The sequence below is a fragment of the Marmota marmota genome, unplaced genomic scaffold (assembly GCF_001458135.2).
Source record: "Marmota marmota marmota unplaced genomic scaffold, marMar, whole genome shotgun sequence".
NCBI lineage: Eukaryota > Metazoa > Chordata > Mammalia > Rodentia > Sciuridae > Marmota > Marmota marmota.
This window is the reverse complement of record NW_026000068.1, coordinates 248992-265099: the sequence shown is the minus strand read 5'-3', so window position 1 is coordinate 265099 and position 16108 is coordinate 248992. Positions and strand designations below refer to the sequence as shown.

Here is a 16108-nt window from a genome sequence, read left to right as displayed (position 1 = left end):
CGCGGCAGCACCGGGGAGCAGGCGTCTCAGGCGTGGGCACTGCAAGACCAGACCCCGGGAAACCCTCAGGGGGCCCTGCCTTGCCCAGCCTAGAGGCACCAGCCACCGGCCTGCTGCCTTCTCGCCTGGGGGGCTGTTGCAGCCTTGGTCACCCCCTGGAAGTTTGTAAGGAATTCATGCAGACAGCCTTGTGCGTTTCCTCCCTGCGCAGCTGGGCGCCGGGCTGGCGAGGAGAGCATGGAGGGTGCGCATGGCCACCTCAGCATGGCCCACTCTCCCCCACGAGGCTCAGTCCTCCTTGGGGACCTGGAACATTTGGGATCTGCTGATGTCACCAAACGGGAGGCCAAGTCTGCCTCACCACTGACCTGCAGAAGGACACAGCTCTTCCTCCTGGGGCTGGGGCTGCACAAGGAGGGCGTGAGAGACCTCTCCTCAGGTCTGTCTCCTGTGGTCAGGGGCTTATTGGAGAGTGCCAGTGGCCGGAGCCCACCTGCAGACAGCAGGTGTAGAGGGTCTCTCACCACCTCTGGGTCACTCCAGAGTCACTTAACCTCAAAACCCCAGCCAGTCTTCCTACAGCTCAGAGAAATGTTTCCGGAAGGTTCTCCGAAAGCACCTTTAGTGTTAGCACTTGTGTTGAGGCTGCAACCCACTGAAGCCAGACTGCTGTGTCCCTTGTGCCACTGGTCAAGACAGAGTTTGTTTCCAACTCTTCAGAGATGTGACAAAATACATGGACGTGAGGCCCACCATTGTGACCACTTCTGAGTGCATAGCTTCACTGCGTCACCCTTGTGGCCTGCACCTGTGAGCACCTCCCCAGCCACCCCCCCGGGATCTCCATGCAGCCTTCTCTGTGCATCTGACCTCCTGTAAGTGGAAGGGCGCAGCCCTCGTCCTTCTGTGATCGGCCTGCTGCCCACGGCACGGCGTCTTCTAGGCCATCCGTGTTGCAGTGTGTGTCACGTCCTTCCTTCCGTCCCGAGTGCCACTTCTGCAGCTTCCACATGAGTGAGATCATGTTGGCTTCAGAGCAGACAGTCCCTCTGTGCTACTGCAAAGGCCTAGACTTACTACATTTTAATGCTGAATAATATTTGAATCTTTGTGCACACAGAGAACATAGCACATGTCCCTCACCCACTCACCAGGTGACACGCATCTGGTCGTCTGCATGCCTCACCTGTTGTGAACAGTGCTGCAGTGGGCTTGGGGATGCAGATGGATCCTGCACTAGTTCTGTTTAATATCTGAGCTTTCCATACCTTCCCCACATGCCCACCAGCGTCCTCACCCACAGTGTTCTGGCTGCTGTGGTCCTTCCTGGGGGAGTACTGCCTAACTGTGGTTATGATTGCTGACCCTGAAGATTAGGAAGGCTGAGCATATTTTCATGTGCCTATTGGACATTTGTGTTTTCTTTTGAGAAATGTCTTCCAGTCTTTTGCACTTTTTTTTTTGGTTCTGGGTATCGAACCCAGGGGCGCTTAACCACCACACCACATCCTCAGCCCTTTTGATTTGACACAGGGTCTTGCTGAGTTGCTCAGGGCCTTGTAAGTTACTGAGGCTGGTCTGAACTTGTGAACCTCGGCCTCAGCCTCCCCAGCCGCTGGGATCACAGGTACGACCACTGCACACCTGGCTTTGCACACTTCTGCTCAGGCTGCCTTCTGGTTGCAGTCGAGTCCTGTATCTGACTGCGGCTGGCATCAGAGGATGGTTCACACACGTCTCCTCCTGGGTTGGCCCTTTCCTCTTCTGTGTGGGAGGTGATCCTGTCCATCTGTCCTGCTCTTCTTTTCCTCTCTCATGGACACTGGTGGCTCCCTTGACTGGCCTGGTGAGTAATGCTGGTGGGAACAGGTGTGCAGGCAGCCAGGACAGCTTCAAGAAGATGCAAGGGTGAGGGTTCACATGTCCTTGCAGCACCCAGGGGATGAGGGAAGACTCAGGAGTGTGGACAGCTCCTGCTGCTCTCGGAACTGTGGCCGGCACAGTGGCCTGACTGTGACCCTAGTGACTTGGAAGGCTGACACAGGATGGACAGGGCTATTGCAGACAGTGGTGTGGGCTGCAGGGCCACAGCAGGAAGGACAGTCTGCTACTACCCCCTCCAAGCATGACAGGAGCAAGGTAGCACCACCTGGGAAGCCCAGCCCAGCACTGGCCCCACCAGTCTCACTGGATGGGCCACCATCCCTGCAGTGGCTGGCTTCAGTCAGGAGCCTGAGGCCATGTCCCAGAACAGGGAGACCTAGACTGCCGAGGCTGGCGGTACAGGTGGCCATCTGGTGCCCACCTTTGAGCCCTGGCAGCCCCTGCTTGGGGGACTCAGGCAGAGATGGGGTGCTGGGGTGCCCCGAGGCAGGCAGGAAGCCAGGGGTCACTTCCAGTGACCACCTGTTACTCTGCCATCTGCTCATGTGTGAGCCCAGGAGCTAGGGGTGGAGTTAGCTGCAAGGGCAGTCGCAGGGTCCAGTACCACCACGGAGGCCTGGCTCAGCCAGGCAGGTATGGTCCTCAGCAGGGCGCCCCCCAGGAGGCATGAGAGCCCACGCTGTCCCTAGGCTGTGCCTGCCAGCTCCACCAGTGCCGCCACTGCACGCACTGACGCTATCCTACTAATAATAGTTCAAAGACCAAAGACACTTTCAAGGCTTGAGTATATAAAATGTCTTCTTAAAAAAGACTTTATGAGATTAGTCACAAGAAAAAACAATCTTAATTTTAACTCACAAGGCAGAATTTTTTTTTAAAAGACCATAAAATGCTGTTTGTGGAATCATATGGATTCAATATCAGACTGACTTTCTGGTCCAAAATTGTCACGCCAAGTAGTTGTACACATGTGGAGCCATCTCCCAAATATGCCTTGTGAGTGTTTGTTTTCTTTCCCTCTCTCTTTTTAATCCTGCAAGAGTGTTTTGGTTTTTTTTCAAACATGGCACATGGAAAATGAGGTAACTTTTCCAAGTGGAAAAAGGATTAGGCCCAAAGGTTGCATTATTTCTAAGGGGAAAAGTCAGGTCTCTGCTCAATTACCAAAAGCCACGGCACGCTGCACCTGACGCTTGGGAAGGTGGGCAGCAGCAAGGCCCACTGGCCAGGGCCACTGCAGGCAGAGAGGCCAGAGCTTCAAGCATCTGGACTTCCTTTGGCAAACTCTTGGAATATCCTGATTTCTTCCAGCCCCAGGCAGAAAAATAGCAAGTACTTCAAAGATTATTTTTGTCAAGGTCACGCAAAGGGAAAGAAGAGGGAAAAAGGAACAATTCTAAACAGCCCCCTGCGTGCTCCTCCTTGGCAGAGGGGAAGTTGGGAGCCTGTCCTCCCCTGAGAGCTGTTGCCAAGGCGACCGAGCAGCAACAGGCCGGCCAGTCACGCGAGCGGGCGGCACCGGCAGGCGGCGGGCAGCTGGCGCGGCCTCCTGGAGCCAGACCACTCGCGGGGCGCCACATGGGGCTCGCGTGCGTGTGAGCAGCATTCTCACTGGGGAGGGGAATGCCTGACTGTTTACAGACCCCACAAACAGTCAACTTGGTCTTGAACCACTTCCATGAAGCAGGCGCAGCCTGAGAAACAGACCCAGAGGTGTGCTGTGGCTGCGAGCCCAGGCAGGTGGGGCCAGCCCATCTCACCTGCTTCTGTCTCTCCTTCAGATGAGTGGCTGGCTGCAGCACAGGCACTGGGGGTCAGAGATGCTGGACAGGGACACCAGGCAGGCTTCACCGACCTTGGCAGAAGGCTGCCTCCTTCAAAGGCTGGGGCAGGGACCTCAGGGGCTCCAAGTCCCTTAAAACATGTGGGCCCAGCACATGAAGCAACCTGTCTGGCTCACCACAGCAGGGACACCTGTGAGGGCCAGCACAGGACCCACATCCACCCACACGTCCTCAGGACGGGAGCTCTGGGCTGAACTCTGAGGCCATACCAAAGCCCAACGTCATCTCCTAGAGAATAAATCTCAGGAAAACCCGGCACACATCTGTAATCCCAGCCACGAGGGAGGGTGAGGCAGGAGGAGGACAAGTTCCAGGCCAGTCTGGGCACCTTAATGAGGTCCTGACTCAAATTTTAAAATACAGACAGCTGCGGATGTGGCTCAGTGGCAGAGCTGGGTTCAATCCCCAGGACCCAACCGACCCCTCCTAGGCCCATGTCTGTATGCAGACACCTGCAGGAGGCAAGTTCTGCACCAAGAGCCCAGCTACAGAGGGCGAGAGCAGCAATGCTGGCACAGGGTACCATGACCCTCCACCCAGGAAAAGGCCCTCCTGCTCAGGGTCCTGGAGCAGAGGCTGCATTTTGCTGCCCCTGAGACCCGGGACACCCTCTCCAGGTAGGTCCTGTACCAGTAGCTTCAGTCTAGAAGAGCTTCAGGGTCAGATCTGCCCCAGACAAGTTTCCAGGCCTTTCCCAGGAGAGCCCAGGGCCATCCTGCTCCAGCTGAAGAGGCCAGGAAAAGAGAGGTTGGGATTAGGCCCTCTGTATGGAGCATGGCCGTGAGGATGGGCTACTGCCTCCTGGGAGCCTCACACAACAGTGCTTGGCGTCCTGGAGAGGCTGAGTCTGTGCCCAGGACCAGTGGGAGCATGGGTGCCCAGCTCTGCATCCACCACTTTCCTGGAGCCAATGGGGGTACGGCAGGACAACTCTACTGCATCTCCTCAGCAAGTGTCCAGCGATGTGAGCACAATGGACACGGCACTCAGAACCAAGGGCCAGTGGCCTGGAGCATGCAAGATCAGGGCAGGGGCCAGGCGACCACCACTGCCCAGTGAGTGCCAATGGTCAGAGGCTAATGGTGGACAGTGAGGGGACAGATGATGGACAATCAGAGGCTAATGATGGATAGTCAGGGGCTGCTGGTGGAGAGTCCTGGGGGTCTAAAAGTCACAGAGAGGCCAGGCCCAGTCCCAGACACCTGAACTGCCCTCTGGGGTAGGGGTAGGAGCCAGGGGCTCTGCCCAGCTGGCCTCACCACAGCAGGGACACCTGTGAGGGTCAGCTGAGCTGGGAGGCTGCACAACCTCACTGGAATGTGTGAGAGGGCACTTCTAGCAGGCATGGCCCTGGGCAGGCTTGGACGCCCCTAGGCATTGCTGGACCACCTGTCACCTGGTCTTGCCTTAGCCTCCACATCACTCACAGGACAGCCACAGGCCAGTGCCGTCCCTCTGGCTGAAACCTGCTTACACACTTATCTGTATCTGCTGAACCCTCAAGGGAAAGCCACTTCAAAGGCATTTTGGAACAATAGGCCCAGCAGTCATGACACATGGTAATAACATGGGCTTCTGCGGCAGAAAATCCCAGAGGAAGCAGGAAGCCCTGGACCAGGGGATGGACGGCATGTTCTGCAGCCTCCTTACTGGGGAGTCCTCAGAACTGAGCATGGAGCAGGCCTGGGGCAGCAGAGAGTCCTTTCCAGGGGAGCTGGACAGGAGCCAGGGTATCCCAGAAAAACAGATCCTAGCCATGCCCAGGTGCCATCTCCTGGTTCCCAGCCCTGGGACTTTATCCCCACCCTCATCCCTCCAAAAGTCAGGGACAGAGGAGGGGTGGGGTGTTGTCTCTGCCCAGTGGCTCCCATACCAGTGACTCTGCCAGGCCCTGTGCCCCCGACTGAAACCAAAGACACCAGGCCAGGATGTTGGCAAAGCACATTCCTGCTGCGGCCCTGGCCAGAAGGACACGCCTCATCCCAGAGCCCCTGTGTCCCAGTCCCAGCCCCACCCAGGCACCTGGTCCCCTGCTTCTGGCTGCATGGTCCCTGATCCTGATGGCACCACTCTGCCCTCTTGGGCCAATTCCTACAGAGTCCCCTGCTCTGTGCCCTGCAGCCCTGAGTGCTGGTGGCGAGATCTCTGGGGCGTCAGGCTTCCTTTGACCTGAGGTTCTGGAGGATACATGGCCTCCTGACCTTGTACCAAACTACCTGATACCCCTGGAGTGGAGGTGGAGGGAGGGAGGTTCCCCCTGCTGCTCCACTGCACACCCCCAATAGCTCCATCCTCTTCACAGGCCAGCACAATGACCCCACACGGAGCGTGGCCAGATGTCAGTCCAGCTACTGAGGCTCTGGGCATCTCCCTGCCTGTGAGGTCCCATCTGGGAAGGTGAGTTTCCAGGTGTCTCTTTAGAACAGCCTGTCAGCAAACACAGCCCCGCATTCTGCACACTTAAGTATGGGAGGCACATGGCTCCTGGGAACTGCTCAGGAACCCGGGTGGTTTTTCTGAAACCACATAAGAGCAACAGGATGACTCGGTGACTGTCTGCTACTACATGACCAGAAGGCCCGACTCCAACATGCAGGTCATCCATAAGGCTGCCCCCACTGGGCCTGTGGGTGCCACTGGCAGAGGGAGCTGGAAGGAGCAGGGGACCCAGGTTGGCAGGAGCCACCCTATCTGCTCAACTGGACATGCTGCTTTCGGAGAACTAGAGAAATTCCCTCCATCTGGGAAGTGACTCAGCAAATCTTCCTGTTTACAACCTGCCTCATATCATAGGACTTTGGTGGAGAGCAAGCTATGCCCTACTCCGAGTAACATCACAGTGCATAGGACAGCAGTTCTCAGGCTGCACCTGCCCTAGTGACTCCATGGTGTGTAGGACAGCAGTCCTCAGGCTGCACCTGCCCTGAGTGACTCCATGGTGTGCAGAACAGCAGTCCTCAGGCTGTGCCTGCCCTGGTGACTCCACGGTGTGTAGGACAGCGGTTCTCAGGCTGCACATGCCCTGAGTGACTCCATGGTGTGTAGGACAGCAGTCCTCAGGCTGCACCTGCCCTGAGTGACTCCATGGTGTGTGGAACAGCAGTCCTCAGGTTGTAGCTGCCCTCAGTGACTCTACCTTGTGAAAGCAGTGCCCTTCCTAACTTACTCCATTTTCAGTTTGAGTGCTGGTGGAAGGACTCCACACGTTGTGTTTACAAGTCAACAGCGTCCGTCTGCCTGGCACCACCATAACACACAATCTGGTAAGTAAATTAATTGTGCTAATAAGAACGACTACCTGTGGACTTCCTGAATTAATCAGAAGCACATGGATGCACGTGTGTGCCAAACCCATATAGGAAAATATCATGCCCGTGAGCTCATGGAACACACCAAACCCCCAATGCAGCCCCTCCCCTAAAGTGCACAAATGGAGGAGCACCCCGAGACTGGACACGGTGCATGCTGACCCCGGCACCTGGTCACTTGTCATGATCCTTGCCCTGGAAAGTCGCCAATGCGACGACCCCTGACTGTCCTGTGGCTTCAGCAAAGCACGGTTCCTCCTAGAGGACCAGACCCAGCCGACTCCATGCCGACATCTCCAGCTGACATTTGTGGACTTAGGCCTAGAGTAGTTCCTGTGCTTCGACAGCTCTGACAACTTGCAGGGACTGCATTCCTATACGCCTTTGCTCCTGGTGTAGCCTCCTGAGCCACGGTGGCTGCCTTCACACTTTCTAGCTCTTCTATGTCACTGTGTCTTGGGTGACTTGAGAGTCATAGATACAAGTAAGTAAAACTAGAGTAGCAAAACTGTGACTGCTGGCTTATGACTACCTGGTGACCCCATGACCCACCTGGGCAGCCACGGGTGGGGAAGTGAGGCTGGATCTCCTTGTGATCCAGAAAGGCCAGAGTGTGGAGGAGCCTGGGCCACTGCCCAGGTCCGGGCATCTTGGGGATTAGCCAAAGAAGAAGTGGAAGCAAAGTGTCTCCACTCTGCTCAGGCTCCTCTCCACGCACAGGGGACTGTCCCTGCCAGGTGTGCCCAGTGACATAGGGCTGGGTCCAAGGGCCAGACTGAGGTAGGGAAGCACAAGTGTGTCTGGTGCCCCACAGCAGGAGCCCAGGAGCCACGGAGACACCGTGTGGGGTAGCATCAGATCAGACCTGTTGTGATTTAGACATGAGGTGCTCCGAAGCTCCTGGGTGAGAAATGCAAGAAGGCTCAGAGGAGAAGGGATCAGACTATGAGAGGTGCAGCCTAGTCCACGGGTTAATTCCTGGACATGGTGGCAGGTGGGGTGCGGCAGGAGGAGTGCCTTTGGGTTTGTTTGTCCCTGATGAGCGGAGCTCTCTCTGCTTCCTGGGGCCATGTCCCGAGCTGCTTCCTTCACCCAGCCCTGCTGCCATGGTCTTCTCCTCACCTTCGGGCCCAGAGCACGGAGAGGGCTGACCATGGCCTGAAGCTGTGAGCCAGATAAACTTTTCTTCCTGCACATTGTCCTCATCGGGTCTCTTGGTCACAGTGACACAGACGCTGACTAATACAGAGACCAACAGGCCAACACAAGCATGCCTCTAAATAAATAACCTCAGGAAATGAGGAGGTATCGGCAAGACAGGGACAGGAGGCACCAGGGGCGATTACAGGACCCAGCATCAAGCTGTGGTGCCATGGGATGGTCCACGAGGGCAGCCAGAGGCAGCAGAACCCAGGAGGAACATGGAGGAACAATGACTGGACCATTCTGGCTCCCCAAAATAAGGACAGCAGGAGGGATGAGGGCTATGAGCCTCCAGGGCTGAGGGTGGCAGAAGGCACTCCGGGCACCAAGCTGGGAAATGGGCCCACGGTGGAATCTAGAGCACCGTGCAAAGGACAGTCAATGGAGAAGCTGCCCCAGAGTGAGTGCACACACACAGCAAGGGGCTGCCTCCATGATTCTCCTTCCCTCCCTCCTGGACCCTCAGGACCTTGAGTCTTGCTTTCACACTTTCAACCGTTGAGCTACTCTGATCTCGGAAGCCTCCCACGGCAGTCTGCTGCTGTGTTGGTGCCCGGTGCCCTTTTTCTGGGTGGAGAAACTCCCCACAGTGCCTGGAGGGGCACAGGTCAGGGCTCTGGAGCAGGTGGCCTGGGCTTGGGGTCCAGCGCTCCACTGACCAGGGGGTCAGGCACCGCCCAGCAGTGGCACACCCCTCCCCCTCCCTCAGCAGAGTGGTGGGCCTGGTAACTGTTTTCGGCAGTGTCTGGCCCCGGCTCCCAGTGCCCAGGGTTGAGCGAGGCTCTCAGGTGGTGGGCTCCTGGTGTTGCTTGGTGACAGCTTCCTTTGAGGAACCAGTACCTGGGGCCACCATGCTTAGTGACTCCTGTGGCTTTCTCCGAGGCCAAGGACCATGTGTAAAAACCACGGAGAACATGGAATACTTCCTCCCTTAAAAGGATCTCCTTGGCCTGGTCTGCTGGTGACCCACCTGTTACCTGGTCACCCATCCTCGGTCCCCCATGTCCACCTTGGCTGGCCCCCGATGTCCCCAGCCCCCAGATTCCTCTGTCACTGTCTTGCCAGCACTGTCAGCTATCCCAGGGTTCACTGGAGCAAAGACATCCCAGGCCAGCAGTTGCTGCCTATGGGACCATGTGACTCGTGGGTGTAACCTGGTGCCCTAGGAGGACCCCAGATGTGGGCAGTGCAGCCTGCCTTCTGTTTATGCCATAGGTACTGGGGCTTCTTGGCCCTTGGGCCTCTCACCTGGCCCCACTTGAGACCAGGGTTCCACAGTCCCCTCCAAGAACACGCTCAGAATGACCTAAGGACCTCCCAACAGTGCCACCCTGGGAACCCAGCCCTCAAACACCAGGGATCCTTGGGGGACACAACTGAACAATAAGCCACATTCATGCCACAGCACTGGACTGGAATCGGGTGCCAACAGGCGACCGATCTTCTGGAGGCTTCAGGAAACCCATTTCCTTGCCTTTCTGTTTCCTGGGGCCACCACGTTCCCTGGCCCACTCCTTCTTCTTCCACCTGCAAAACCAGCAGGGTGACGTCTCTGATCCTTCTTCTGCTTGTGAAGGATGCAGGTGAGAAAGGTCCTGCCCTTCTCAGGATTCTTGTGGGCCATCTCCCACCTCACGGTCTTCCCCCTAATCACCCGGCACCATCCTTCGTACCATATAAATCAATCCCACAGGCTCTGGGAATCAGGACGTGGACACCTTTGGAGTTATTGGTGTGCTGACATCCAATACAAATTGCTGAATATACTAAGAAGTAGAATAAGGAACTCAAGGGAAAGGACAATTAGCAGAAGCTAACTCTGGGGTGACACAAAGGTGAGATTATCAGGTAAGAATTCTAAAATAGCAAACATCATCACATTCCACAAGGTAAAGGTAAATATTCCTGAGACAAGCAAACAGAAAAAAAATTAAGTCTCTACAGAGAAAGAGACTATAAAAAAGAATCAAATGGGAATTTTAGAACTCATAGAAATATGAAATAAACACTTCACTAGATGAACTCAATAATAGAATGAAGATGAGAGAGAAAAGAATCTATAAAGTTAAAGCAATTCAATAAAAATTATCCATTCTGAGAAAGAAAATATTAGAGAAAAAGAACAGAGCATCAGGAACTCATGAGGAAATACAGAAGGAGTTAACATCTGTTTCAGCTGAGTTCCTGAAATGGAAGACAAAGAGATGGCACGGTAATTTTTTTTGAAGAAAAATAGCTGAAATTTCCACAAATTTGGTGAAAGAAATAAACTTATAGGTTTAAAAAGATGAGGGAACCTAAAACAGAACAATCTCTAATATTTAAACAAGATGCATCATAACTGAGCATTAAAATTAAAACCAAAGAAAAGGAAATAGCTCTAATGGCAACTAGAGAAAAAGGAAACATCATTTACAGGGGACAATAATCTGAATGACTCTATTTCTCATCAGAAACCAAGGAGAACAAAAGAGAATAGACATCTTTAAAGTGCTGAAAGAAAAGAACTACCTGACCAGAATTCTATACCCAGCAAAACTACCAAAGAGACAACAAAGAGCTCATCACCAGCAACTTACACTTTAACAGTGCTCCACGGACTTCCCCAGGGTGAGGGAGCGCATCAGACATGGAGACCACCTGCAGCAGCAGGACAGGCTCATCTCACCTCTTACGTTTAGAAACAATCATATTATCTGAAGGTTTTCATGTATGTAGACGTGATGCTTATGGCAAACATCACATAAGGGAAAGGGCAAAGGGTGTACCTGGCATGAGGTGTTTAGGTTTTACTTGAAGTGCCAGAATCTTACCTCTAAATGTCAGGTTGGCCATATACTATAATCCTTAGAGCACTTAAGAAATAATAAAATAAAACATACACTCAAAAGCCACTAGATAAAGTGGAACACTAAAAAATATTCCCATACCAAAAAGGGACATAACTGATGAAATCGGGAGAGCAAAAATAAAATGCAGCCTGGAGTCCAATAACACCAACGGTCATTCTAATAAAAATGCTTGGAATGTAACAATTAAGAGACAGAGATTGTTAAAAAAGAGATAGAAATTGATTTTCTGGATGCTAGCAATAAATTACAGAAACTTGAAATTTAAAAACAGTCCATTAATAGTAGCAACAAAAATGCAAAACACTCAGGTGTAAAGCTAGCAGAAACACACAGGCCTTTTGTGCTGAAAACACAGAACCCTGACGGGGCCGGAGAGGAGACGAGTGGTTCAGCACTTTCCCAGCCAAGGCCAGATCCTGGGTTTCAGGCCCAGTGCCACAAAACCAACCAACCACTACAACCCCACCAGAGCCAAGCTGGCATGGAAGCCCCTGGCCCTCAAAAGGCAAGTCCCGGCTCTGACTGAGTAGCCCTGGGCCCACCCAGAACAGAACTGAGAACCTATGGCCCTGACTACAGGGGCTCACAGGGCTGTGGAGGCTCCGGCCCCAGCCCTTCCCATCCTATGTCCCTCCCAATCTCCCTCCTCTGCCCGTCCCCACTCAGCACCTGTGTCCAGGTACACACTGGGGTGGCCTCTGGCGCTGGCCTTGGAGGAGCCCAGGACTTGGGCCCAAGAGCCTAAAGAATGGGGACCAAATAGGCAGGCCAGGCCCAGCCCATGGAACCCTGGACAGGCTGAGTCTCGGTCTTAAATCGACAGGCTCTTCACACTGCCCCTGCCAGCTAGGCAGCTTGGACTCACGACCCCTGCCAGGAGCCCTCCTTCCCAGTGTCTCTCAGAGGTGGAGGGTCAGGTGGAAGAGTGATGTTGGCGTTTTTGTTGCTTCATTCACTTACTTTGCTGTTTGGGAATATTCTTAAGTTTCAGAAAGTACCTCTGGCCCCAACATTTGAGAGTCCCTGCATTAGAAATGGGAGGAGGAGGATCCACCCACCCAGTTCCAGTCAGAGACATGGCCCAACAAGGTAGAACTGGAACTTGTTCTCTGCCTTCTCCAGTAACTGTTGAATTGCCTTCTGCAAAGCAGGGTGGGGGAACCGGTTCTGACCTGGCTGGCGATGGAGGGTGGGTGGGCTTCTGAGGGCTCCAGGGATCAGGTGGCAGTAGACCCTGACCTCCAACCTTGGGGCCCCGTCCACCGCTTTCCTTGGGAAAGCCTCCCAGAAGGAGGCTCCAAGCATGCCCTCAGGCTGCTGGGCAGCAGCACAGAAGCCAGCGAGGCCTGCCTCCCACCTCGAGGCGCCTGGCTTTCAGGTCCAGGGCTTATGGAGGCTCAGGAAAAGTGTGGCTGAGCTTCCACAGATGCCCATGGAGAGGAACCCTGGAAACTGGGAGGACGCGGCTCCTTCATGTGCTTGACATTGCAGAGAATGTGATTTGTAAGTCCATCGATTCTCACCAGAGAATTCCCTCGGCAGAGGCCAGAGACCTCGGAGAAACCGCCACCCCACGTCTCAGATCCCCTTCTGGGCCTGCTGTGTTCTGGGCACCCCTTGGCACTGGGAAGGTCAAGAAACTACAGACACAGGTCAGAGGGCTCCAATGAACCTCGCAGGCAAGACTTGAAGGGGTAGGGCCAGCACAGTAGTGAGGACACCTGAACAAGGGGCACAGGCTGACCCTCGCCAAGTCTGAGACTGGCACCCGGCCCTCCACAGCCCTCTCCTCTCTGCTTTGTGCAAGTTTCAAACTTCAAGAAAAGTCACGAGTGAAGGAGGCGAGGCCAGTAGGTGCAGCCTCGCCTGAGGGTGCTGGCCTGTCTGTGGGTGGCTTTGAAGACCTAGCTTCTCCCTCAGGGCACTTGAGGACAGGGTGGACCTGACGCCTGGGCACTGGTGATGGGTGATCAGATGGCCAGTGCCTTCCCACAGCCCACTCCCCCAGATCCAGCTACAAAGGGTGCAGGGAGCTGCAGAGGGTCCAGGGGTCAGCAGAGCCCACAAGGAGCCCCCCACAGAGATGGGAAAGCAGAGATCTGCCCACACCTTCCATCTGCACAGTTACCTTGGGGCACAGCCCAGGCTGGCCCAGCAAATGTGGGGGACAGACAGATACTGCCCACTGGCCCTGAGGCCACCCCATGGCTCTGCTCCACGTCAGACCCAAGATCCCTCCTGCCAGCTCCTGCAGGACCCTGTGGTAGGCCTCAGCCCCCACAGGCTGTTGGGTCACAGACCTGGCAGGACTGGCCCAGGGAGAGCCAGCACCCAGGGCTCAGCACTCCCTCCAGGAGGAGAAAAGCCCAACTTCTGGTGAAACAAGAATGGCCCCACCTGGCTCTACTGCCAGCGCAGGGGGAACCCACATGGAGAAGCTTGGTGCTGACTTTTCTGGATGCTTAACTTGGAAAATAAATATCTTATTTTTTTATTAGGTTCTATCTCAGTGACAAGTGACCAGACAAGGAAGAATGAGGAACAGTCCTGATCCAGCAGGTGGGCCATGAGGCCAGGGTGGCTCTGTTCCAGCCTGGGGGCCTTGCCCCAAGAAGCTGCGCACCACCTGCAGACCCCAGCCTAAGCCACCTGGAGACAGTCTCAGGCGCTGTGCAAGAGTGAATGTTGGGGACTTCAGCTCCTTGTTACTCAAAGGGCCTCCTGCATACCCAGGCTGCACAGGGCCACCGTTCAGTGGGCACTCACCTCCAACAGCAGCCGTCCCTCCTGCACGGGGGACCCTCTGTGTGGACCGTCTCCAGGTGAGGAGGCCCCGGCCGACTGCACGTGTGTCTCCTGCACGGCTGTCAGAGAAGAGCAGACAGTGAGCCCTCCGTGAGACCCCAGGCCAGCTGTGGATCCTCTTAAGCAACACTTTTCTGGTTTACCCAGCATTCACCCCAGGGTTCTTGCTGGACATCCAGTCTGGGCTGTGCTGCCACCCTGTACAGGACACACAGAGTTGTCCAGCAGCTCTGGAAAGCCTACAGTTCTGGGGGGTGGGGGCAGCAGGAACAGGGACCAGGCCCCAGGCAGCATGGGGGACAGAGCCCAGATGGGAAGTGGTCCCTCAGGACCACCTGCCAGCTCTGCTCTCCAGAAGCTGCTCTCAGTCTGCCTCTGACTCCAGCACCCCGGATGAAGTCCAGTGTCTGCTACGTCCTGTCTACAACCCAGTTCACAGGGTCCTCACAGCTCCTTCTTGAGACTCAAGCCTTGGTAGACCCCAACATGGCCCTGCCCATGCCCCTCCCAGGCTGGGCAAAGCCCCTTTGTCCCCCTGTGCCCTGCATATTCTCTCTTCCCCTCACCTGGCCTGAGCAGGACCAAGACACAGGCCAGACAAGACATGGTGGGAAAGGAAGCCCGAGGATGGGGCCTGGGGGGTGGAAGAGCAGTCCGGGGGTGCCCCTATCGCTTTGGGGTGATGTCTGAGGGGACTCAGACTCCTTCACAGCCCTGTTGACCAAGTGCTCATCTTGGGACACTGCTCTGGCCTCTAACTCCACAGCAAGCATCTTCGCTGCCATCAGGAGTCTCCACCTGGTTTCTGAGGGGCCAGAGGGGCCAGAGGGGCCCAGTAAGGAGCTGGCCAGGTGCTCAGAGGGCAGATCACAGGTGGCCACCACTTTTGGCCTTGTAGAAAGGCTGGGACAGGAAGCAGCCTCCTTTGCCCCTCAGACTTGAGGAGGAGAGCTGCCCCTCATTCGAGGGAGCCCTGTCCTCTCAGACAGATGTGACCCCAGGTACTTGTTCTGGTCTTAAGATAAAATAAACTGGTAACATGGGCACCTGAATCATGCTCCTTTTCCAAAAGGGCAACTGGGGAATCTTCCATTTGGGGACTGGTCCCGGGAAGGACTGTCTCATCTGGTGCCACTCTCATCAGATCTGCCCACTCTCGCTTGTCAGGGACATCACAGAGCTCTGATTCCAAAGCAGCACCCGAAGCCCCTTGTTCCTGCCTGGAGCCAGGTTCCCATGAAGGTGGGCTGCTGGCTGACTCCACCCCCACTACCCAGGGAGCCCAGCCCAAACAAAAACAAGCCAGCACGGGACCCGCACCTTCGGGAGAGACCCACTGCCTGTCCAGAGCCCACCTTGTTCTGGAGAGGCTGCAGTGGGCTATGCTGCTGCTAAGAAATAAAAGTGGTGCTTCAATGAAGTTTGCCTCACCTCCCACTCAGGCTGGGCTGGGCTTCTCCCCCATTCTAGAACAAGTGGGGTGGTTCTGCCACTTGCCCACTGTGAGGTTCAGGCTACAGACATTCAGTGCCATGCCTCCCACTCCCAGGTGATTCCCCCTAGACCTCTGTCCAATGTCCATGCGGAACACACTGACCATCTCCCTTGGGTTCTCAGCACTCTGGTGTCCAGGGACCAGCACATGGGCATGCTCTGAGCTAGTTAGAAGCACAGGCTCCAGCCCCAGGCCCACCTGCACACTCTGGGGTCCAGATGCTGTTTGACAGGCCTCCCCATTAGATCTGGGCCTGGCCTCAGGATGGGCTGGAGCATTGAGGACAGAATGAGCCCTCTCTCTGCCTAAACTGGGCTGGCAACCTCCACTCCCCCCAGAAGCCACGCTGGGGGAAATGTCAGACCCTCTGGTGCCAGGCGCAGAACCGCCTCGAGGTGAGGCCCTCCTGTGGCCGAGCCCAGGAGATGGTGACATGATGGCTGCATTGCGGCCTCTCTGTCCTTCCCTTTCTCAGAAGTCTTGGCTCCAGCGCCCGAGTCTCCTACAGCTAATAAGCACTGGATTTCTGTTCACTGCACTAAGTACCAAGCCACTTTACTTTTAATCCCTTAATAAACCATAAGTTTTTTCTCCCTCAGCGCAGAGTAGGCAGAACGGGGCACCGGAAGACAGCCGAGGCCCTGGTATCACTGAGACGCAGGGGACGCCCGCGCGAGTCCAGAGGCCGCCAGCCCCGGCAGCACGGGGCTCGCGGGG

General features: G+C 55.5%; 1 protein-coding gene across 2 annotated transcripts in view; it reads right to left on the bottom strand.

Annotated features, from left to right (window-relative positions):
* The window catches only part of Ahrr (aryl hydrocarbon receptor repressor), an 82787-nt gene that overhangs the window by 28702 nt on the left and 37977 nt on the right, over positions 1 to 16108 (bottom strand). For both annotated transcript variants that reach the window (XM_015490425.2, XM_048813941.1), the window contains exon 4: positions 13858 to 13955. In XM_015490425.2, the coding sequence (XP_015345911.1) occupies positions 13858 to 13955 (98 nt within the window). The remainder of the gene's footprint in view (positions 1 to 13857; positions 13956 to 16108) is intronic.